Source organism: Macrosteles quadrilineatus, unplaced genomic scaffold, assembly GCF_028750875.1.
Source record: "Macrosteles quadrilineatus isolate MER2022 unplaced genomic scaffold, UCM_ALF_1.0 Scaffold_1__1_contigs__length_201487025, whole genome shotgun sequence".
Classification (NCBI taxonomy): Eukaryota; Metazoa; Arthropoda; class Insecta; order Hemiptera; family Cicadellidae; genus Macrosteles; species Macrosteles quadrilineatus.
In genome coordinates this window covers 80,205,458-80,232,222 of record NW_026542594.1, presented here as the reverse complement: position 1 = coordinate 80,232,222, position 26,765 = coordinate 80,205,458, and the positions used below count along the sequence as shown (strand labels likewise).

The window sequence follows — 26,765 nt, the reverse complement described above, 5'->3', positions numbered from 1 at the left end:
CATACAAGAAAACATTGCTCGTATAGAGTATAGGAGTACCTGGGGACCGGCCTTTGCTCGGGGGATATTATTAGTTTACTCTGAAAAGTATTGCAGATACATTAATCCACTCCCAATCTCCAAACTGCTAACCTTCACTACTTACTTCACCACTCCCTACGTCGTGGACCTGTTTGCCCTCCTTCCCTATACCATTTTAGAATTGCAGATACATAAATGCCACAGACAGTTCCCACACTCTGCACTGCTAGCATTACTACTTCCTACACCATTTCCTACGTCATGGACATGTTTTCCTCCCTTCTTGTAGCATTTTAGGATTGTAGATACCTTAATGTAATTCCCATAAACAGTTCCTAGACTCCAGACTGCTCACCTTTACTACTTCCTTCACCACTTCCTACGTCGCGGACCTGTTTCTCTCCCTTCCAATGGCATTTTAGGATTGAAGATACCTTAATCTAATCGTCATTAACAGTTCCAACACTCCGGGCTGCTTGCCTTTACTACTTCCTTCACCTCTTCTTACGTCGCAGACCTGTTTCCCTCCATTCCCATAGCATTTTAGGATTGTAGATACCTTAAAATCTAATCGTTATAAACATTTCCCACACTCCGGACTGCTCACCTTTACTACTTCCATCACCACTTCTTACGTCGCGGACCTGATTCCCTCCCTTCCCATAGCATTTAAGAATTGTAGATAACTTGATCTAATCGTTATTAACAGTTCCCACACTCCGGACTGCTCACCTTTACTACATCCTTCACCACTTCCTACGTCGTGAACCTGTTTCCCTCCCTTCCCATAGCATTTTAGGATTGCAGATTCCTTAATCTAATCGTCATAAACAGTTTTCAAACTCCAGACTGCTCGCCTTTACTACTTCCTTCATCACTTCCTACGTCGCGGACCTGTATCCCTCCATTCCCATAGCATTTTAGGATTCTAGATTCCTTAATATAATCGTCATAAACAGTTTTCACACTCCAGACTGCTCGCCTTTACTACTTCCTTTACCACTTCCTACGTCGCGGACCTGTTTCCCTCCATTCCCATAGCATTTTAGGATTCTAGATTCCTTAATCTAATCGTCATAAACAGTTTTCACACTCCAGACTGCTCGCCTTTACTACTTCCTTTACCACTTCCTACGTCGCGGACCTGATTCCCTCCCTTCCCATAGCATTTTAGGATTGTAGATAACTTGATCTAATCGTTATTAACAATTCCCACACTCCGGACTGCTCACCCTTACTACTTCCTTCACCACTCCCTATGTCGTAGACCTGTTTGCCCTCCTTCTTTATACTATTTTAGAATTGCAGATACATAAATGCCACAGACGGTCCCCACACTTTGCACTGCTAGCCTTACAACTTCCTTCCCCATTTCCTACGTCATGGACCTGTTTTCCTCCCTACCATTACATTTTAGGATTGCAGATACCTTAATTTAATCGTCATAAACAGTTCCCACACTCCAGACTGCTCGCCTTTACTACTTCCTTCACCACTTCCTATGTCGTGGACCTGTTTTCCTCCCTTTCCATAGCATTTAAGGATTGCAGATACCGTAATCTAATCGTCATAAACAGATCCCACACTCCACACTGCTACCCTTGACTATAGAATCTAGTAATCTTCAGTATAATCTTTGCTCAATAGGAACAACTGATGTTTTTCCTTTTGTACTGTATTTTGTTTTGCTAGTGTACTGTGGATAGACACAAGTCTTTTGTTTACTTTTTCCTTGTTATTTAATTCAGCCAACATGGTTACCTAGCAACCCATAAGACTAATGTTAAAAAAATGTGATTTTCAGTTTCATTTTTCTATGTATTTAGATTTTTTTGGCAGTTCTAACTGCAGTAAACTCGTTTTTAGGCCAGAAATAAACTATTTACAACATTTGAAGAAAATCGTCGGAGCCGTTTTCGAGATCTAGGTACAAGCAAGCAAGCATACATACATACAAACATTGCTCGTATTAGAGTATAGGATAGGATAACTGTATTCAATAAGCAAGCTGAATGAAAACATAGAAGTAACCTAAAAATCTGCAGTAAATTGCAATTTTCCATCCTTAATGAATTCGCTTAATGTGCAGGTTTGCTGCGGCAGGTTTGCTTTTGATGGCTCATCTACAAACCAAGACCGTTCTTTAGACACCTCTACCAAGCTTCTACGCCCAGCAGTTCCCTCAAATTAGTGGAGACAAAGTTTCCAATTAAAAAATACAACATCTGCAAGTAAAAAATCTAAACTGCAGTGGGTGATCACGGATGTTGCTGCGATGTCGTTGTGATCGTATCAGAGGTCCACAGCTGCTGCTATAATCGCTTTTCCAATGTGAATGTTCCGACTCTCCACTATTGCGCTGCCATCGCTGAACCGTACCACAGAAAACATACTACTATAACCACCGTCAATAGGCTTATCCCCTGTTGGTACAACCATACGCTGCCCTGATGATCCGCTAATAATAGGCGTGTGGTCCGTATCCTAGTGGTACGTAGATTATCCACAACCAAATTTTGACGACGACTCTCGGTACCGGTACTGGTTCAGCACGAACAGAACAAAACAGATTTATATCCTGGGGACATTTAATTTCAAAGCATTATTTTTGGCTTGAAACTGTCAGATATTGTGTTTTCGAATGTTGTGAGTATTCCTTTAGGTTTGGAAGCATATTTTGTCAACTGCACACTATGCAATCCATCTGTTGATCTGAATACTAGGTGGCGTTCGCAGAGGCATCCACAAAATTGAGCGGAGTCATCAAGGGTTCATATTATATTGTTTTTGTCATACTGCAGTAAAAACAGTAGTTTTTAATGCATGCGTTGCGGGTCTAAAGTACCATTTTTAATATTTAGGGAGTAAACATCTTTTATACTGTAGCCTCTTTGGAGTAAAAATCAGTTGTTGTCAACTCAGTAAATTTCGATTGTCAACGATTGCATGTATCGAAAATATATATCGATTCGTGCTTCGTAATCATTTTAACATACAGTCTACATAGTCTCTTCCCGTAGCATTTTAGCATTGCAGATACATTAATCCATTCCCACACTCAACACTGCTCACCTTTACTACTTCCTTCACCACCCCCTACGTCGTGGACCTGTTTCCCTCTCTTCCCATAGCATTTTAGGATTGCAGATACATTAAATGTTATAGCCAAAGACAGTTCCTACACTCTGCACTGCTAGCCTTACTACTTCCTTCACCAATTCCTACGTCGTGGGGCCTGTTTCCTTCCCTTCTCATAGCATTTTAGGATTGAAGATACATTAATCTAACTGCCACAGATGGATCACACACTATGCTCATACTTTACTAATTCCTAAGCCACTTCCTACGTCGTGGACCTGTATTCACCACTTTCCAAAATAATTTATTATTTTAGATACGTTAATCTAATTGCCCCAAACATTCCCACACTCCGTACTGCTAGCCTTTACTATTTCTTTCACCATTACCTATAACATGGGCATGCTTCCATCCCTTCTCATAGCATTTCAGCATTGTAGATATACATTAAAACTGCTACAAACGGTTTCCAGTTTCCACACTCCCCACTGCTCACTTTACTACTTCTTTCCCCACTTCCTACGCCACGGACCTGTTTCCCTCCCTTTCCATGGCATTTTATGATTGCAGATACCTTAATAAAATCGTCATGACCAGTTCCCACATTCCAGACTGCTCGCCTTTACTACTTCCTTCACCACTTCCTACGTCACGGACCTGTTTACTTCCCTTCCCATAGCATTTAAGGATTGCAGATACCTTGATCTAATCGTCATAAACAGTTCCCACATTCCGGACAGCTTACCTTGACTACTTCCTTCATCATTCCTACGTCGCGGACCCGTTTTCCTCCCTTCCCATAGCATTTTATGTTTGTTGATATCTTAATCTAATCGTCATGAACAGTTCCCACACTCCAGACTGTTCGCCTTTACTACTTCCTTCACCACTTCCTACGTCGTGGACCTGTTTTCCTCCCTTCCCACAGCATTATATGATTGCAGATACCTTAATCTAATTGTCATAAACAGTTCCCTCACTCCGGACAGCTCGCCTTGACTACTTCCTTCATCACTTCCTACGTCACGGACCCGTTTTCCTCCTTTCCCATAGCATTTTATGATTGCAGATACCCTATTCTAATCGTCATAAACAGTTCCCACACTCCGGACTGCTCGCCTTTACTACTTCCTTCACCACTTCCTACGTCGTGGACCTGTTTTCCTCCCTTCCCATAGCATTTTATGTTTGTTGATACCTTAATCTAATCGTCATGAACAGTTCCCACACTCCAGACTGTTAACCTTTACTACTTCCTTCACCACTTCCTACGTCGTGGACCTGTTTTCCTCCCTTCCCACAGCATTATATGATTGCAGATACCTTGATCTAATCGTCATAAACAGTTCCCACACTCCGGTCAGCTTACCTTGACTATTTCCTTCGCCACTTCCTACGCCACGGACCTGTTTCCCTCCCTTTCAATAGCATTTTATGATTGCAGATACCTTAATCTAATCGTCATAAACAGTTCCCACACTCCGGACAGCTCGCCTTGACTACTTCCTTCATCATTCCTACGCCGCGGACCCGTTATCCTCCCTTCCCATAGCATTTTATGATTGCAGATACCTTAATTTAATCGTCATAAACAGTTCCCACACTCCGGACTTCTCGACTTTACTACTTCCTTCACCACTTCCTACGTCACGGACCTGTTTTCTCCCTTCCTATAGCATCATAGGATTGCAAATACCTTAAAATAATGGTCGTAAGCAGATCCCACACTCCGGACAGCTCGCCTTGACTACTTCCTTCATCACTTCCTACGTCGTGGACCCGTTTTCCTCCCTTCCCTTATAGTTTTTGGAATGCAGATACCTAAATCTAATCGTCATAAACAGTTTCCACACTCCAGACTGCTCACCTTTAGTACTTCCTTTAGCACTTCCTACGTCACGGACCTCAAGCTAGTGTCGTCATTTGATTATATTTATGATTCATACCGTTTCTGTTCTAATATCTGTGGAATAATGCTATCAGCTATTTCTTTATCTATTGCATTCAAAAGTCAACAGCTGATCATATGTCTTTGTTTATGTGTCAAATACTGCTTCCATAAGGATTACATTGAAACTTTGAGACCCAGTGGGGCGGATTCCTGAGAGTTATTTTTAACGCCATATAGATGTTGGCACTCACCGATATGGTCTTTATCACCATCCAAAATTTGAAAACGATTGATTCAGCCGTCTAGGAGGAGTTTGCGTATTACGAAATGCATAAAAGTCGACGTATAAGAGCTTCGCTCGCTTCGCTCGCTCCGCTCAATAATAAGGTTTAAACTGACTACTAGATCCTCGTCCGTAGAACGGGTACACAGCTAGTCAAATATAAAATAACAGATATTCTGGAACCTTTATTTGCAAGAAATTCGGGTTGCTGGGATATTAGATCGACGACAGTTGTGTGTGTAATTGTTTTGCAAGCATATCTTGAAAAATGCAAACTTGATAAAATGCGACAACAAACTGCTGTTCTATACATAATATTGTTTCAATTGACTACAAGATCCCTGTCCGTAAAACGGGTACACTGTTCCTTCCGTAAAACGGTTACACTAGTTCCTTTATAAAATGCTGGAACCAAGACCAGAATTATCATGTTATTGAAAATTGAATTAAAGTTACATTAACGTAGGATGTAGCTACCCAAAATCATAAAAAGTTGACTTTTATCTTGAGATTGGTATACAGTTATTTTATGAAGTATTCAAACGAAAAATATTCGGAACTTTAAAATATAACTTTAACAACACGTCGTAATCCTAAGATGCGTACCTGTTTACAAAAAAACGGATTAGTCATTGATCAAAATTAAAGGAATGCGCTACATTTTAGTGCTTTTGATCTAAGTATTTCAAAATTGCGTCATGGAATCATTTGTACAAGACTTTCCATGTGTTTCTAGATCGTCTGACTGTCTTACACTGACGATGCAGGACGGCCCTGTGCTGACCAGAGTGACGGAGCCTGTGGACCACGGAGAGGGTCCTCACTGGGACCCAACAGAGAAAGTCCTCTACTATGTCGACATATCGGGCCAGGCACTACACAGATATGACCCGGCCATCAAAACTGACATCTCGTTGAAATTTGGTAAGATGTCAAGCCAAAGAGATCTTACTATAATAAGGGGTTTAGATTGACTCGTACACTACTAGTTTACTACACTACTTATCATCAACTTCAACGACTTGGTTTTTGTTTATGCTGTAGACAATCTTGTAGCTCTAGTGGTGCCTTTAAGAGGACAGAGGTATGTCAACAGTAATGATTGTAGAATGGTAGTGATTAGTGAACACCCGTGTCCAACTCCCAAGTCAGCATAACTAGATCACAGGACAGAGGTAAAAGTTTGTAGCTGGTCTGGGACGTGATCTAGTTATGTTGACTTGGGTGTGGGACACTGGTGTTCAATAACATTCTGCAATCATTACTGTTGACTTTCTGTGCGTGTTGTAGACAAACCTGTAGCTCTGGTGGTGCCTATGAGAGGACAGAGGTAAAAGTTTGTAGCTGGTCTGGGACGTGACCTGGTTATGCTGACTTGGGTGTGGGACACTGGTGTTCAATAACATTCTGCAATCATTACTGTTGACTTTCTGTGCGTGTTGTAGACAAACCTGTAGCTCTGGTGGTGCCTATGAGAGGACAGAGGTAAAAGTTTGTAGCTGGTCTGGGACGTGACCTGGTTATGCTGACTTGGGTGTGGGACACTGGTGTTCAATAACATTCTGCAATCATTACTGTTGACTTTCTGTGCATGTTGTAGACAAACCTGTAGCTCTGGTGGTGCCTATGAGAGGACAGAGGTAAAAGTTTGTAGCTGGTCTGGGACGTGACCTGGTTATGCTGACTTGGGTGTGGGACACTGGTGTTCAATAACATTCTGCAATCATTACTGTTGACTTTCTGTGCGTGTTGTAGACAAACCTGTAGCTCTGGTGGTGCCTATGAGAGGACAGAGGTAAAAGTTTGTAGCTGGTCTGGGACGTGATCTAGTTATGTTGACTTGGGAGTGGGACACTGGTGTTCAATAACATTCTGCAATCATTACTGTTGACTTTCTGTGCATGTTGTAGACAAACCTGTAGCTCTGGTGGTGCCTATGAGAGGACAGAGGTAAAAGTTTGTAGCTGGTCTGGGACGTGATCTAGTTATGTTGACTTGGGAGTGGGGCACTGGTGTTCAATAACATTCTGTAATCATTACTGTTGACTTTCTGTGCGTGTTGTAGACAAACCTGTAGCTCTGGTGGTGCCTATGAGAGGACAGAGGTAAAAGTTTGTAGGTGGTCTGGGACGTGATCTAGTTATGTTGACTTGGGAGTGGGACACTGGTGTTCAATAACATTCTGCAATCATTACTGTTGACTTTCTGTGCATGTTGTAGACAAACCTGTAGCTCTGGTGGTGCCTATGAGAGGACAGAGGTAAAAGTTTGTAGCTGGTCTGGGACGTGAACTAGTTATGTTGACTTGGGAGTGGGCCACTGGTGTTCAATAACATTCTGCAATCATTACTGTTGACTTTCTGTGCATGTTGTAGACAAACCTGTAGCTCTGGTGGTGCCTATGAGAGGACAGAGGTAAAAGTTTGTAGCTGGTCTGGGACGTGATCTAGTTATGTTGACTTGGGAGTGGGACACTGGTGTTCAATAACATTCTGCAATCATTACTGTTGACTTTCTGTGCATGTTGTAGACAAACCTGTAGCTCTGGTGGTGCCTATGAGAGGACAGAGGTAAAAGTTTGTAGCTGGTCTGGGACGTGATCTAGTTATGTTGACTTGGGAGTGGGACACTGGTGTTCAATAACATTCTGCAATCATTACTGTTGACTTTCTGTGCGTGTTGTAGACAAACCTGTAGCTCTGGTGGTGCCTATGAGAGGACAGAGGTAAAAGTTTGTAGCTGGTCTGGGACGTGATCTAGTTACGCTGACTTGGGAGTGGGACACTGGTGTTCAATAACATTCTGCAATCATTACTGTTGACTTTCTGTGCGTGTTGTAGACAAACCTGTAGCTCTGGTGGTGCCTATGAGAGGACAGAGGTACAAGTTTGTCGCTGGTCTGGGACGTGATCTAGTTATGCTGACATGGGAATGGGACACGGGTGTTCACTACCATACTACAATCAATACTGTTGATCAGCATGAACCCATGAACCGCCTAAATGACGGCAAAGCCGATGCCAATGGCAGGATGTGGGCAGGTAAAGTTGTGTAGCCTTTACCCTAGTACAAAATGCCTTTACTATTAGACCCTTTTTATTTTAACCCTTCGAAATATTGGTTTTTTGTGATGTTTAAAATTTAGAAAAATGTAGTATTGATACATTTTATGTAGGTTGAGGATGGAATGCCTCTGTATTAATGATAAGTGTAATTAAGTCCCACACTTAACTAAAGCAAACTGTGCATCATAGCTATTTTCTAGCCTGTTGCAATTTAGCAATTAATTGCTTGTGGTGATCTAGGTCGATACTGTAAGTCGGACATTTTAGTCTAATTAAAATACCGTGTAGATAATTAGTTGAAAAATACAGATATAATGGGGGAGGCCGTTTCACATAAATAATTGTTCGGTTAATTATTATCCGTATATATATATATATTATCAATATGTAAACTTATGAAAGTGTAGTGTGATTAACCTTACAAAACTCGTTTTGACTCAATAAAATGTTTCACTCGGTACTTAAAATAATATTTAATTCAGAATTGTTTTGGGACAAAATGTAAATACTATATGGACAACATAAGATTGTTATTAATACACTATTTTCATGATTCGTATTCCTAATTCCCTAACTTTACTTTAATTTGAGGATATACGCAGAAAATGAAAGATTATTTTTTTAATGCCTTTGTTTGCAAATGTAGAATAATTTTCATTACTGTCTTTGTTGTATAGACATAGCCAAAAAGAATTTTAGCTTAAAAATGAAATTAAATGAAATGAAATGAAAAATGATTTATTTAGTCAGGCAAAGTGAGGGCCACATGGCCCTCTCTTACACTTAATACCTGTTTATACAAATCTAAACATATACTATACAATACAAAATACCATAATCTTAAACAATATTTAATGTAAAAAGAAACAATAAACTTTTAAAACATACCACCTTACATAAACACACACACACACACACACATACACACACACCCCCGTTTGTATGAGGTCCCCCTTAGTGAAAGGTCGCCCTCCCGCGCACACTCTGAAAGGCAGTAGTGCGGACCAACGCACTATTATTGCTCAAACCGAGGACTCAGTCAGATCTTTATATTTTTTTACATAAGTTAAATATTATAAATGATGATTCTAATAACAGTTCCTTAGTCCTTACATACAGTAGTAAAACATATAAAAAAAACCGAATGTCTACCTATAACTTTCAATTGATATTCAATTTTGCTCGCTTGTGAGGACTAACGAACTCTGTATACGACTAGCGACGTGTATCCGACTAGCGAGGCCTCGGGAGTGTTCGACGCCCGATGCTACCGAGGACCTGACGGTGGACCTCCCTAGTGCAATTGAAAGTTCGTACGTGATGACGGTGGACCTCCCTAGTGCAATTGAAAGTTCGTACGTCATGAAGGTGGGCCTTACTAGTATAATTGAAAGTTCGCACGTAATATTACCATACAACTTTTCAAGTTATACCTCGGACATCTAACAAAACGCATATTACGAAGAGTTGTTCTTGTATTTATTTTCATGAGATTACCTACTGTGTTATGATAACTATCTATATTTAAAAATAAAAATAATATTTGGCTGAAAATACAAATTTAGGCCCACTTAGGGTTGTTTCTATAAACCAATTAAAATTAGTACTCCCAAAAAACTCCCGATTGACTGAGATTTTCGGGACAGAGGTTATCTCGGGTTCCGCGAACCTTGAAACAATCCTTTAGAATTGCAAATTATTGAGTTCTAAATAAACAAATTGTCGGTAATGACGCTGGAATAAAACATAAATCAAAGCCTAAAGCTGCATTGGATATATCTCAGAGTATCGGATGACTGGGGCTCAAATAATCGAGAGTGTACTGCAATATACAGGGTTGGGAAAACATCTAATATACATTTAATTTCTTTTAAGCTGTTTAGAAAAATGTCATGAAACCAGAAACCTTAAAGATGTGTGACAACCATAATTAGGAATGATTTGGTGGAGTTCACTATTTCTTCACATAATTGAGGAACGGTCCACGGTGGAAGTCTTGAAATTCCTAAACGTAAACATATCTCGAGTTAAACCTCACCCTAAAGTTCTTATAAAGTAGATCAAAACAACGCAAACTGCTTCGTAAAAGGTGAATCTAATCAGAAATTGTAGTGCCTCAAAGATTTTAATAACATGCCATTAAACTGAACTAGTGGCTTGTAGGGACAAGAGTCCCTAAAAAGCTCAAGTGTAAAACAAATCATTGTAATATTAAACAAACTCAGAATCAAATGATCTTTGTATCAGGATAGATATCCCAGCACAACATACCTTTTGTGTAATACATAGATTGTTGTTTTTATTTGTTGTTTTTGTTGATGTTATCTATTCTATACTATGATATAAAAATCTAATGGTGTCTGTCTGTATGTGTATTACTAATAGGTGCAAAAACTACTGAATCAACTGGGCTTAAATTTTACAATAATATAGCTACCATACCAAGGACCCTTATAGGACTATTCACATTTCGATACTGACCGTAGGCTTTGCCCCTTTGGCTTTAAAAGTTCTGACGTGAACATTTTAAAAGTAAATATTGATTGGTCTCCATGGCTGTGATGAGAACACTAACAATGTTTGTTTACATTCGCTTTGGGCTTTGACATTTTAATGTAAACCAGAAGAACTGCTAAACTGCACATTTCACAATTTCAGACAGCTGATACATACAAAGAAATTAAATATAATATTTTCCATAACTATGAGGTAGGTTTATTTTAATCTAACCTTTTATCGTGGATTATTTATTCAAAAACTATGTCAATGATTATAGAAAAAAAAGATTATATAACCGTTGCTGTGTCAACTCCGGCTCTGCTTTGGATTTTTTAAAGCGTCTAAGTTAAGAAAATAATGTTATTGATATGTTTTCATGGAAACAGTATGAAAATTACAAAGTATAGATGTTTTGTATGAATTTGGAGGCTACTTGAAATAAATTCTAACTGCTTAACATGTGTTAGATTAACTTAACATAACTTGCACATCACATTGTTTTTATATGTAGGCCTATATTTAGGTAAATTAAGTTATTGTGTTTTGCTAAACCTATGCTTAAATTAAACTAAAGAAAATCATCAATAACTAAATTGTACGTCGTTAATTTTTTTTTTCTAAAATCTGTTGTATATGTGTAACTATATTTTATTATTAAATGGTAATACAAAATAATCTTATTTTATCTTAACATAGCTTTCAGTTCACATTTACTTTATTTGATACATTTATTATTTGTGGTTTGCCACACCACTGATTAAATTAAACCAAGGAAAATATCATAAAACTAAGCAGTACACAGTGTTCTTTTGTTTCTAAAATCAATTAAATATATGTTTACTATGTTTACTTAATGGTAAGTGTGAAAATGTAAAGGCAATGGACGATGGAACTGATTAAAAGAACGAGTTGTGTATATTAAGTTGTTTGTTGATATTTTTGTAGAGTAGAATCAGAGATGCAATGAAACATAATTATTCTGTATTTGAATTTTTTTATTTGTATTACATTTTTTAGTCCTTGATGCTTTAATAATCATATTAGTATTGTCTGCTGTCTTTAATGCTAAATTATTTGTTCACAATTTTTTATAGTATCTATAGATATAGTTTCTTTAATATTTCAAAAGACTGTATTCATAAGGCCCAGCAATATTTCTAAAGTTTATAACAGCTGACTTAGTTTTGCTAAAGATTTATTGTGAGTGAAGAAAATGAAGATTGAAGAATTTGTGATTTAATATAAAGAAGAGTGAAATTAAAAAAAAATTCATTTAAATGTAATAATTAGTATTTTTGCAACTTCAAAATTGAAATTGAAAATGTCAATAATAAATTAAAATACCCCCGCCGCAGCAAACCTGCATACTAAGCGAATTTCCATTTGACTGATTGGATTTACACTGAAATGTCTACTTAAAAATATAACATTTATTCTTGATTTAAATAAAATTAGTTTAACAAGTACTTAGGTTTGCTGCATCAGGGAGGATAAAACTGTTTTTTTGTTTTTTTTTTTTTTGTAAAATGTGAATGGTTAGTAAGAAATAAAAACATTTTCCAAATTTGATCAAAATATGTTCACAAACAAGCAAACTACAACAGTTTACTTTTTCTCCATAAGAATAACATGGGAATTTTAAATTTACAATTTTTTGGAATTTTCTCCGTAACTATTAGGCGCATAATAACGCTTCAATATACCTAATTATTTGTTTTTTAAGCTCTACAAAATGGTTTGGAAAGAAATTGCAAAATCTTTTGTTTTTTGGGTCAAAAATGGGAAAACCCTATTTTTACCCCATAAAACCCCCCGTAAACCCCAGTTCCCATGGTCCGATCATGCTGGATCGCGAACTCGTTCGAATAAACGTACGTTTACACGTTTGTACCAAATTTCATCAAAATCGGATCATTTTTGCTTGAGTTATCGTGCTGACGGACATATATATATATATATATATATATAAATAAATATATATATATATATATAAATATATATATATATGAATTTGAACGGATGGTGTTTTTGGCCTCTAGGGACCTCAAAACGAAAAAAAAAATCGGTCCCGCGTCCAGGTCTTACCATGAGTACTACGGTAATAGCTTATTCCCTATATGGGAAATTCGCTAATATATGTAAGATGAAGGTAAATCATGTATGTCAATGTTTTATTCGAAGATTTGGTCAGTTTTTCTCATATCAGCCTACACAAGATTTAAAATTAACTAGGGTTGCTTTCAGAGAGGTGAAAGCCAGTTGAGCGGAACAAACGTGATTTGATATTTGTATAAGTAACTAAATGCAAAAAGGTCAATAGATTTATTTACTAATGCTGGTTTTAAAGATTAAAATTATAATAATTCAAATTTACCTCTTCGAGAAGTGTAAGGTAGTTTTGACCAGGAAAATATTACAGTAGTTGGAATCTGATATTAACATCCAAAAAGGGCATTAAAGTATAAAAAAGAGAAAGGAAATTTTATCAACATTTGAAATGACTGAATTGTTACCAAATAACTGTTTCACAAAATGCAGATTCCATTTTCAGCCGAGCCATTAAAATGAGGATTTGCCGAACAATTATTAATATTACAGAATAGTATATAATGATATACAACTTTTCACATTCCATAAATTATATGTTAGTTTTGCTATGGTCAAAGATCCAACACCAAATGTTCTCTTTTCTTTTGGCCAGTATGTAATAATTTGCTAGAATCATTGACTTTATATAAAGTCAAAGCTAGAATACTGTAGATGGTTTGTTAAGTTAAGACCATATGCAAGCATTTTTGAAATCGTTTCCCCGTTTAACCTTAACCAACTATTCCATTCCAAAAGATAAAAATTATATGGTGCAACACAAATAAACAACCCGATCACCTACCTATAACCTACACTTTACCTTCCTAATCTAACCTTACTTCAAAACACTTAATGTAGTCACGAATACTCATAAACCCCGACCCCCACCTGCCTAAATTAGATCAGTGTTCAATCTGCGTTTTATCAATAAGTGTAATAACTTACTGTACCGTCGATGTAATTCAACTTAATATAACCTATGAGGTATTATCGGATTAAATACCGATTTCGATGCGGTTCGATATATCACTTATTAAATCCTGATTTCTAACATTGGCTGTTTCTAATCAGCTGGCAACACAAATAGGTTCCCAAGAAAGTAGTCACCGGTCCGTATCCCTCCGCTCCTTGTTTATGCTCCGCGCATTGAGAAAGTAGTTCCGTATAATTTCTCGATTTTCAGTGAATTCCGCGCCTTAAAAAATGTTTTAACGGCATTTTCTTGTTTATTAAAATTATAGGAATGGTTTAAAAACGTTTAAAAGAAAAGTATAGAAAGTTCAGAAATACCTTATGATTCTCTTGTTTACATATTTCTTGTAAACAAAAAAACTGTCATAACTACTTTAGTCCCATAAGCCTAATGTTAAAAATTTGAAATTTTAAGTTCGTTTTAAATTGCATTAGCATTATCTAATTGAAATTTGTTTGTTTACAAACCATCTCATTATTAGTCTAAGTAGTCTTGTTAAGTTTGGCTGAAATGTGTTCAGCCGTTATTGAGTGATGGTGTTATATTGTTTGCATTGAAGTTGATCCCAAAGAGCTTCGCTCGCTTCGCTCGCTCCGCTCAATCAAAACCAAAATGGTGGTATCCACTACTTACCAGATTTAAAAGTCATAACTTAAACGTTTCTATTAAGGCTATTAAAGTTGAATTTTGTTTCTAAAATCGTTGGCGAATGTGTAACTATTATATGCAACAGATGTAAAGATTAAAATTTTTCTATTTTGTGTCCTCTTCCCGTTGCAAAGCACGGGTATAACAGCTAGTTTTCAATAAATAATTTGAATGCCTCCAGATGTTTAACTCTGCTAACAACAGCAAACATGTTTGTGAATAAACATTGGTTTACTAAGGTAGCTTTGGTCTTTTGTTTGGTGATGATAAAAAGGCTTCCCCGATTAAAATATTGGAAATTTTCCTCGTCAAATATGAAAAGGCAACTAAAGGTGTGTTGAGATAAGCTTAGTTCTAGGTCAAACCCGCTAAATTAGCACCCCGGCCCAGTTATTATTTCTAAGTGTCTTTTGTAAAGTATTAACAAAATTAGTGTAAAGTAAAGGTATCCGATTGACCAAACTTAACCCCAGATGTGTTTCTGATCAACATAAAAAAAACTACTATTAGCCTAGTGTGTAAGTTTATGTTGTGGTATTCATCCTAAAGGTGCGATGACTTTACATATTCTATCAAAAAAGGGCTTAAACAACCGAGCCGTTGATCGATGACTATTCTGCGACTGGTTAGGGTTCCATTACCCAGTTGTAGAAACCAACCACGAAATAACTGTTGATCAGCATCTTTGTCATGCATATTTTTTGTTGTTTTAAAAACCTGAAACTACCTCTAGGTTTTACTGTTATATATGGATACTCCCTTTACTACCGTGCATGCTAGGCTACAGACCTATTATTTGAACCTTTTTTCTAGGAGCAACAGGCGGTAAAAAAATCTCCAAACAATATTGTTTTTCCACCCATTTAAATTTGTCATATTGAACAAATACCTGTACGAATCCATTTTATCTTTATTCCCAGGTTGTTTTATAAGAGTACCTGTTGAGGTTATTCCACTTCATACAAGATTTAAACACTACAATAAATCTCAAATATAAATTATAGTAAATTTACAAAAAAAATTTTGAATAAATCTTTAACATCTGTTTTGAAGTCAAAACAAAGCAGAAGTTTTCTGTTTTATCTTGAATCGTTTATTATTTAGTAAATTATTTCATGTTAAAAATTCCTTAAACTCAACGTTAGCCTAAAAATTAAAAGAAAAAAACTTTACTTTTTTCAGCCGTTCTAAGTTAAATTCCTTTGATTTGAGCCATCTTTTATGAATCAAAGGAGATATTCTACTACTAATCATACGCGTAACTCATTTACTTAAAAATACCCAATTTTGAAATTGCACAGTACCTATATAAAACGATTGTTTCTAACTTTCTTAGCCGAAACTAAAAAGTCTTGATTATAGGTAACGTTGTCCCTGGTTTTATTAGGAATGCAGTACATTGCAGAATTGACTGGCAAATGAGTAATCCAAATGTGATACTGCTACTGGCTTAGTGATAAATCACGATCAAATGTATTGAAGTAAACAAAAATCAGCAGTAAATGGCTTCTAATGCTATTCTTATGGAGAACATTTTACGATATATCTAATTTTGTGTTGAAATTTGGGAAATTTCACTATTTTTCCCACCATCACGGGGTCAAGACCTTTAATATGAGCCCTATACCTTCATTCTACGACTTCCCAGTCGCCCACAATTTTTACGCAAAGAATCGGCTTACGTAATTAATATATAGATGCTAAATTTTTGAAAACGTCTGATACCTACTAAAGTATTGGTAGTCCAAAGTCATCAGTGGCAAATGACTGATTGGAATATGTGGGAATAGCACACCTATGTTTTTTCCTTCCACCATGGGGCATACGTAATCTATTAAATAACAGAAAGTTGTTGTATAAGGTTTTTTTTCAAACTGACACCGATAAGTTTACATTAAGAGTTGTTTACAAACAAAGCAATTAATGGGAAATAACTTTGATTGCCGATAACTTTTTACGAGAAAATCCAAAACCAAGAGATCAATAACCTTGTTTAACGCATATAATTGGTCGGATGTACTATAGTTCTTAACTGTAAACGTTGGTTTTTGGTACGGTAGGCCTGCTGGTTCTTTTCTTTTGAACCGTTGGTAGCAGCAAGAATCATTTTACGTACCAACACATCACTGTAATTTACAAATTAGTTATCGTTGGTGTTGCACCTTATTTATTACAGACTTATTCAATTTAATTGTAGTCTTAACTGTATAAGTTTTGCTTTTACTGTCTGGATTCCAAAATGTTAGTTTATGCTAAGAAAACGATAACGCATTTTAGTAAAACATTTATTCAGCAAACCATCATGAATTGTTCAAACGCTTTGAACGTTGTTTATGTAGGCCTATCAATAGTTCGTGGCCTATTTTAGTAATCTATCTATAATATTAAAACGAAACAGTGTTTTTTTATTTCACGATTCTGAATCAACCACTCGACGGATTTTCATGATTTTTGTGTTGAAAGAAAGATAATTTTGAGAACTAGGGAATGTCGAAGCCATAAATTTAGTTTAGGTTCCCAGTTTTTTTGAAATTAAGTGTTAATTTTTTTAAAGTGTAGCAGCCGACGCTAAGATTCTAAACTAGCTTTTGGCATAAAATAATTTGCTTAACATAACAGCTGTAAACATTCAGCTTTTGTGCCACAAATTCAGCATTTGGATAAAAATGTAAAGACATACTTAGGGTTGACGTATTTATACTATGTGTAATGCAAATCATTGATACGTTCAATTCTTCTGTAAGAGGATGACAGATTAATTAAATTATACAAAGTAAAATAGTAGGATGTTCAAATTATTTTTTTAAAGCAATCTTTGTAATCTTCGATTTGTTTTAGAGCAACATAATTTGTTTTAACTAACAGCTGGTTAAATATAAACTATGGAACTATGAGGTTATTTTGTTTACTCTTATTTTGTCATTGATTATAGGAAATAAGTAAGATTAGTAGAGATTATTAGACCACAGTTTAAAATAATTTAGACCAAAATTAATTAAACCACAATACAAATCGAGGCTTTATAATCTTAAGGAACACGAATCTTAATAAAAAAATATAAATGCAAATTATTTTACTGCTCCACTTTTAAAGGAAAGATTAGAAAAATAACAATGTTTACATGTTTTAATTCTTCATGGTAGCTTTTTGTTTTAAACTATGTTTGTCTGCTTTAATTTTGTTTGGATTAGGCCCGGAAATATTGATGTCATAAAAAGAAGATCAAGCATAATCAGGAATCACGTTCTTAAATTACCACCACAACCTCAGCCGGGTTTTATACAAAGATAAAAAGATGGATGCCATAGATTGAACACAACGTCAACATTAACCTAGGATACTGCAATTAGACAAACCATCCTTTTATGAAATCGTGTTCAGTTGTGGTTACGTTTGGGGGTGCCTATATCAGCGCCCCCAAACGTGAAAATATCACTTTTATTTCAACTATGAATATATTGTAGTTTAAATTAACTAATATGGGAAATTACGATGTACATTTATTCAATGAGGGTGGGTAATTATCAAGGATAGAACTGATAACGGTATGGATAATAAACATTGACAACTACGTCATTACCTTTACTAACGTGTTTACTTTTTATATTCCTGCTACTATGTGACCAGTTCTTTTTTTCAAATGAATGTTATTTGAACCAAACAGCTGTTTCAAAACAAACTGTTATTGTTTTTACTTTTCTTTGTTTACACTTATTTATTTAGCAATTATTGCAGTGAAATTGATATAAAGGATAGGTGTGACGATTAGTTTTAATGTCAGGACACCAAAGTTAAATTATGTGTTCTGTGAATTTTATTGGATATTATCGTTTTATTTTGGGTCGTTTCTATTCAGACCTACTGGAAATTGTGTATAGTAGTTGTATTGTGGTGATAATAATTATGGAAGAGGCAGGTATGCTATGAAAGGTGGTATCGTTGACTAGGTCTATACACTTCTCAATTGACTATTACGGGAGTATGTTTTATCTATGCTATTACTCTCTACTGTAGGCTACTTATAATCAGTGTGCGTCGGTGCGAATCGGCTGCAAATCTCACTTCAACGCTTTTCACATCGTAGAAATTGCAGAATTGCTGTTTTATTGTAAAATTATTGGATTTAAAATGCATATCGTATAGGCCTATGATGGAATAAAAACTTATTTGGTCACACAACATTTGTTTACAAGATGATTTGCCACATTAAAACTGCAAGAAACTTTGTCTTTATAAGTGTAAACTAGCTGATCTGAATTGTACACGGTTTAACTGACTACTGAATTCCCGTACGTAGGACGGGCTAACAGCTCGTACTTATTTAATACGCAAGCAAGTTTTTTGTGACAATTACTCCTCCGAAACTACTGAACCGATTGACATGTTTTTGGTGTCATTGGAAAGAGCGTAACGTGAAGTTGTGCAGGAAACTTTCTTTTTAGCTAAACAATTAAAGAATAAGGCCCTTGGGCCCTTTAAAGTTTCATATTTCTCCATAAGATTAACATGGGAAACAAACAGCTGTTGTCAGAAATGCTGTTCTGCTATTTAATTTAATTTGTTTACAATGAGAATTGTTTCTTGGTGCCATGTGGTCAATAAATCATACTTTAGCATATATTTTTTAAATGCTATACACTATATAAAATGATAGTATTGTAATACATTGAGAGATCTTCATTTGAATAATCAATAAGCACGATTGAGCCTTTGCCTATATGTTTCCTGGTAAGTGTGTTGTAACAGTTTCTTATAGTATATTATAGTATCTCAAAGTAAAACAGAATGATTCTTTTCTGTATTCTCACCCCAGTCACCCCGTAGCGAAGCACGGGCATAGCAACTAGTTTTTATTATAAATTACCAATCTAAATCGTCTATAGATTTACTGTACTTCATTTCATATAGCAAACCGATTCATATAGCATTTCGACATAATTTCGGGTCATCTTCGGTCCAAGCAAATATAAATTGTTATGATACAATTTTATGACATAAACAAAGATTTAAAATACTAATTTTGTACTTTGTATGTACTTTGTTATGCTTAAAGCGTAGCAAATTCCCTTAATAAGTTCATTTTTTTTGTGTACCTATATGTCTGTTGGTAATGTCCTTATTTCTCAGTGTTTCACGGAAAGGAGAAGAGCACCTTGATAATGAAAATGACAACCCGAATAAAGTGTTAAATTGTGTGGTTGAGGTAGTACCTTAAATACGTTTAACCATTGTGGAAAGTAACTTTCAATTATAGGCCAACCTTAGGGCTATGCCTTATAACAGTTGTGTCTAAGGAATATGTCACTAACAAGACTACAAGATCGCGCCACTCATCCTACACTCATCTCCATTCATACTTTGCTTAAAATACCTACTTTGTATGGTTGCCATTTCAAAGAAAAGTATTAAAGCAAAAGTATTAAAGTATAGATCTATAAAGCATTTTTTAGTTTAACCATTGGATTTAACATATGGACCAACAAGATCCAGGTGACATTTAATTGCGAAGCATTAGTTTTGGCTTTAAACTGTCAGATACTGTATTTGCGAAGGTTTATCTATCTATCTATCTATATCTATCTATCTATTCTATATATAATTCAGTTTTAAAAATCTTTGTACAACTAAATCTAGAGTTCTACTGGACCGATTTTATTAATTAATGGGTCGTTGGAAAGCTTAGGTCGTGTAGATTTGCAAATAATTATGAAAGTTTGTTTTTATTATGATTTATGGTGAAAATTTTCAAAAAAACATGTTTTCCATAAGAAATACATTGAAAACGGTGTTTTTTACACTTTTTATTTGGGTACGACTTTTAGCTGCCTTTTTTTAGTGTTTCCAAGAAGTGTATGGTATCAATTTGTAGGAAATTTTATTCTCTTTCAGAATATCACCTTCCACTTTGGTCGATTTCCTCACCATTTAAAAGTTGTTTGCAAAAAAGCTAAGCAACCTCCGAATTTATAATAATGAGAAAATATTGAGTTTGGGATATTTTTGTTAAACTTTGTACAACTAAATCTAGACTTCTACCGGACCGATTTTGTTAATTAATGAGTCATTGGAAAGCCTTACTCATGTAGATTTGCAAATAATTATGAAAGTTTGATTTTATTTAATATTTGTGGTGGAAAAATAAAAATAACAAAAATACATTAAAAACTGTTTTTTTCAGGTTGTTATTTTCAAGTTTATATTTGTAGTCAGCTTTTGGCTGCCTTTATTAAATTATTTCAAGAAATACACAGAAGGTATTTGTAGGAAATTTTATCTTCTTTCAGAATATCACTGCATTTTCTACGATTTACTCACCATTTAAAAGTTATTGTCAAATTAGATAAGTGACCTCCAAATTTTTAGTTGTTAAAAATACTGAATTAGGGATATTTTTGTTAAACTTTGTACAGCTAAATCTAGACTTCTACTGGACCGATTTTGTTAACTAATGTATCGTTGGAAAGCCTAATTTGTGTAGATTTGCAAATAATTATGAAAGTTTGATTTTATTAAATATTTGTGGTAAATAAAGAATAAAAAGCAAAAATACATTAAAAACTGATTTTTTTTTTAGTTAATATTTTAAAATTTTAATTTATAGTTAACTTTAGGTTGCCTTTTTTGAATATTTTCAAAAAACGCCTAAGAGTGCTTTGTAGCAAATTTTATTCTCTTTCAGAACATCACCTTCCACTTTGGTCGATTTCCTCACCGTTTAAGAGTTATTTGCAAAAAAGCTTAGCAATCTCCTAATTTATTGTGGTGAGAAAATATTGAATTGGAGAGATTTATGTTAACTTTCTACAACTAAATCTACAGTTCTACTGGACCGATTTTATTAATTAATAGGTCAATAAAATCTGTGTAGATTTCCAAATAATTAGTAAAGTTTGAGTTTTATTTATTTATGGTAGTAATACGTTTTGCCGGTATGAATAATCTAAAAAATTGTATGGTAGTAATAATGGGTTAGCCAGTATGCATCATCTGATCATATGGAACACATGTATTAGATTGTTTTATTGTTATTTCCTTGATTTTTCTTTGTTTACATTTAGTTGTTTACTATTTGAATTGGTGGTTGAGGTCCGTAAAGTGTGTTTCTAAAGTGATGTTTTTAATCTGTACCATTAATAAGTATAGATTGGCAAGTTAAGTGATGTATGGATTTCATAACCAAAAATTATTATTTTAAACTGCCAATTATAAATTATTCAAATTTAATTTATAATTCACAGTTTAAAATAGTATTTAATATTTGTTATTTTGAAATGTTAATTATAAACTCAATATTTTACATTAGTTTAAAAATGAATAACTTTACTCTTCACTACATGGTTGGTGATGGAAACTGTTTCTTTAGAAGTGTCTCATTTTTATGCCATAAATCTCAATCCAGATACAGTGATATACGATCCACGGTAGTTGATGAAGTCGTCAATAACTGGGACTACTATTGTCCTTTGATCGTAGGGGATAAGACATATAGACTAGAAGGAAAAAAACGCGACGGAATACAGAAATTTGATGACCTAAAGATGGGGAATACGCCGGTAATGTCGAAATCGAAGCTGCAGCAAGAGTTTTTGACTGCCAATTCAAAATATATGCTGAGAAATTGGATTATTTTGTAACGGTTGGTGAAGGCACAACGATCTATAAACTACGATTCTCAGGAAATGTGGATGCTGGGCATTACGATGTTTTGATAGACAATAGTATGCCTGAGAATCAAGAGGATATAATCTTACCAAAATCAAAACGTGGCCGTGCATAAAAAATATGGAAAAAGTAAAACATGTTCTGGCAGACGTGAATCAACAGCTCATAAAAATAAATTGAAGAAACCAAATTATAGTATAGATAAAGATTTACTCCAAGGGGTAAAAGAGTGTTTATCAAGCAATCAGGATGGAGAACCAGAAAATGAAAAAGAAACAGAACAAGATAGTCTGACCAACACTTCACTCAGAGATGATGCAACTTCCTCAACCTCCTTAATTTGTGTATTGGGAATGCCAATACAAAAATTAAATTTAAAAATTGGAGCTGTAATAATATTGCTACGAAATCTTAACACAAAACGGGGGTTATGTAATGGGACACGATTAATTGTTAAAGAACTCAAGCCCAATTAAATAATTGCAGAGGTTTTAACTGGATCAGCAGCACGTGAAATTGTATTCATTCCAAGGATTGAATTAGCACAGACGGACACAGATTTACCATTTGTTTTAAAAAGACGTTGCTTTACTCTTTTAGAAAATCAGTTTATTTTCTAAACAATTTCATTCTTAAAAAAATGTTCAGGTACTTACAAGGGCATATATTATGTACTACTGTACTTTCTAGGGACCGTTGTATTTATTAACTACAACGGGCTCTGTTGCTAGTACTATTATAAAGAAGCGGTGGTGTCTGTGTGTTTGTATGAGCTAATCTCAAAAACTACTGAACCTACTGGGCTCAAATTGCACACAAATGAAGCTACAGTTCCGAGGATACATATAGAACTATTCCCGCTTCGATATTGTCCTAGGGCTCTGCCCCGTGGGCATTCAAAAATTTGAGGTGAGAGATTTAAAAGTAAATATTGATTGATGGTATCCATGGTAACAAAGAACAAACCTACAAAGTTTAAAAATGTAAACTAGCAGAACTAACTGTCAAATGAATTTTGATTTCACAATTCCACACAGCTGGTTCAAACATATTAAATACTGCACGATTATTAGAACTGAGAGGGTAAGGATTATAAATTTAATAATGATGTCACTAGCCCGAATGTGAACATTATTTAACATCACTTAAATGGAGCTGTCAAACCATATGTTAATGTAATTTCATTAGTGTATGATTCTTTCAGTTACTTCATTTGTTTATGTTTATGATCTATTATACTGAGTTTGTACTAATATTTGTGAAATACTGTAATAATATTTTACAGGGAATAATTCGTTGTAAAATAAATCATTCATGGATATAAGAATAATTAAGATTCTATAACCATTGCCAGGCCATTATCCTGAGTTTTACGAGGTTTATTTTTTTTATTTATTTCTGAGTAAACAGAATCCCCCTTCCGCAGCAAGTCTATAGACTGAGTGAATTTCCATTTTCCTGATTATAATTTCACTAAAATATTGTTGTAGAAAATTACCCTATTTTCCATATTTATTTATATTTTCCTATTATTTCCTATTTTTCGGTTTGTAACTGTTGTGATGGTTTTTTTGTTTACAGTGAAAACCATTTAACACGTTATATTACCTTAAAATCTATCATTGGTTTTGTATCGTAGGTAGCCTAAATAAGTATGAACGGTATTAGTTAACCAAAACGTACTACTATCGAGTTAAGTTATACAGTTATATTTTGTTTCTGAATTAAATGGTAGGAGTGATACCATTTGGCATTTTCAAAGAACCAACATTGTCTCTTTTGCATACTGACCCCGTTGCAAGGCACGGGTATAGCTGCTAGCAAATACGAATAGTAGCGCTGGTTTGCAGTAGCTGTTCAAATAACAAGCGACCGGCGCTACTAATTGTGACCAACCGGATTATTTAGTATCTTATATAAATTAGAGTTAATCTCTACGACCACAAATGTCTTCTTTCTACATAAATATAAATTCCATAGTACCCCCACCGCAGCAAACCTGCAGCCTAAGCAAAATTTCATTAGTGTGACTTTATTTTCAATTAAATCTAATTCAATAACATTAGGTTTAACGATTACCTAGGTTTGCTGCCTGCAGGGAGGGTAACAAAGTGTGATTTATAGGCAAATATTAAGTATTGGCCTAGTATGAAAGAAAGAAATTTGCCAAGTTTGATAAAAATATATGCATAAACAAGCAATATTACAACAGTTTACTTATCCTAACTTACTAATATTATAAGTAAAAAAGTTTGGATGTATGGATGTATGGATGGATTGATGGATGGATGGATGGATGTTTGTGAGAAATACATACTTAAGTAAATACTAAACCGATAAGGTTGAAATTTGGTGTGATGATAGCTGACATTCCTGATTAATATATAGACATATTCTGACCTCAAAAACACTTTCAGAATCCGCCCCAGTGGCTCTGGCTCTGGATTTTCTCATGTTAGCCTTATAAGTATTCATATTAAGGGAATAAAAGAAATCTTTCAGCCGTTTCAACTGTGCAAGTTGGTTCTATGATATTAAATAGCATTAAAAGTAAGGCTTACCAACAGGGTGCAGCACTATTATGTTTTTTGCATTTATTACAACAGCTAATTTGAACCAACTAGCAACAAAAAGTTGTGGTACACAATGAGAACCTTACTTTTTCCATGGTTTAGGTGCAGTTGTAGAACATTAGGGCTATGGTAGATGTGTGCTACACTATAGGATACCGTATAAATTTAAAGACCAAATTTCCTTAAACCGTGTCCTCTCCCGTAACTGCAATAAGCATTTTATACTTCTATGCCAACCCCGTACGAAGGACGGGTACTTTGCTAGTATATAATAGTTTTGTCAGCATATCTGAAAGTATGCAAAACATCTGCTGTGCTTAATATAAGAAGGTGTTACTGACTATGATAAGATCCCCGTGCGTAGAACGGGCACGCAGCTAGTGTAATTAAACAATCAGCGTCGACCTCTGTTTCGAACAACAGTAGTATAAACTATAGTACCGTAAACACAGAACCGTTTATGAAACGTTTACACAGAATGAATTATAGCACTATAAATGAATGAAATGAAATGAAATGATTTATTGTCGTTAAAACTATGTACAAAGTTCATGACAATCGTCAAAAGAAAAACAAAACAAACAAAATTGCTCTGGCAACTAAAATATCTAAAACTCTAAACCAAAGTACTCTTCATGTTTATACAGGCAAGCCTGGGTTAGAGTAGTTTTTAAAACATGTTTGAATTTTAAAACACACAGGTTTTTGATGGATGCAGGCAAGAAATTGTACATTTTAACACTTTGGTACTCAAAACTATTTTGAGTGGCTGTATACTTATGCCTTAGTGTAGACAGATTATCTTTAGATCTAGTACAATAGTTGTGAACATCAGATATCTTTTCAAAGTGAGAAATGTTTTCTTTTACAAACAACAAACTTGCCAAAACATACAAGGATGGAAATGTGAGAATGTTAAGACCCCTGAAAAGGTGCTTACAATGTGTTCTATTCACACTACAAATTAACCTCACCGCCTTCTTTTGTAAAGTAAAAAGCAACCTGTTAGCATAAAAACTGTTAGCCCACAGTGAGGTACCATAGGACAAATAGCTATGAATGTGGCCATAATATATACAAATAAGGACATCAACTGAAACAGTGGACCTAAGTGCTCTTATCATAAATATGCATTTTACAATTTTAGATGCTATAAAATCTACATGTGAAAACCACTTCAAGTTTGACTGCAAGTGAAAACCCAAAAACTTCAGAGTGTTTACATCATTACCATTACAGCTAAGACTAATAGTCAGGTCTTGAGTCTTATCAGCATTAAGACATAACTTGTTTGCATTACACCAGTCATTAATAACAGCAGATTTTGTATCCAATGTATCTGTAACGTCATTCAAAGAGTTACCCCGTACACACAAGGCCAAGTCATCAGCAAACAGAAAGCTTTTTACAGATAAGTCATTAATATTACAAGGTAAGTCATTTATATACAGTATAAACAGGGTAGGGCCCAATATAGAGCCTTGGGGCACTCCGTGGGGCACTCGAACAGGGCTAGGAGATCATGAGCCACTGATAGTGGCACACATATATATAGGTATTACTTCAGTGGTCATTCCCAATAGGGTGGTTTGGTTAGTGAAGGGAGGGGAGTAAGGTATGCCGTTACGTAGCGGTGAGGGTGGTGACTCACGGCCACAGGTAGAGACTGGTACAGTAGTGATTGTAGCAAAATTTGAGTTGGCAGCGATTGTCAGTGGCGGCGATTAACAGGTATTCGAAAGAAGGGGTTGAGGCCGGAGGATCTACCCTAGAAACACCAGGTAAAAAAATACCCTACTCAGAGGAGAAGAAATTCCACATCGATGAATTTGATAAAAGAATGATAAGAGACACTATTCATGTTTTTATACGATACAAAAAAAAGTGCCGACAGCACCAAAACTGTTATATGCAATTACAGAAAAAATTTAATATTCCTTGGGGAGTTTCCAATTTACGAAAACTGCTAAAAGACATGGGGTTT

The 26,765-nt window shown here is 35.2% G+C and overlaps 1 protein-coding gene across 1 annotated transcript in view; it reads left to right on the top strand.

Annotated features, from left to right (window-relative positions):
- Positions 1 to 6,034: 6,034 nt before the first annotated feature.
- The window catches only part of LOC128998268 (regucalcin-like), a 37,458-nt gene continuing 16,727 nt past the window's right edge, over positions 6,035 to 26,765 (top strand). The window contains exons 1-4 of the mRNA XM_054424328.1: positions 6,035 to 6,197; positions 6,874 to 6,913; positions 7,339 to 7,388; positions 8,114 to 8,314. Of these exons, the coding sequence (XP_054280303.1) occupies positions 6,035 to 6,197; positions 6,874 to 6,913; positions 7,339 to 7,388; positions 8,114 to 8,314 (454 nt within the window). The remainder of the gene's footprint in view (positions 6,198 to 6,873; positions 6,914 to 7,338; positions 7,389 to 8,113; positions 8,315 to 26,765) is intronic.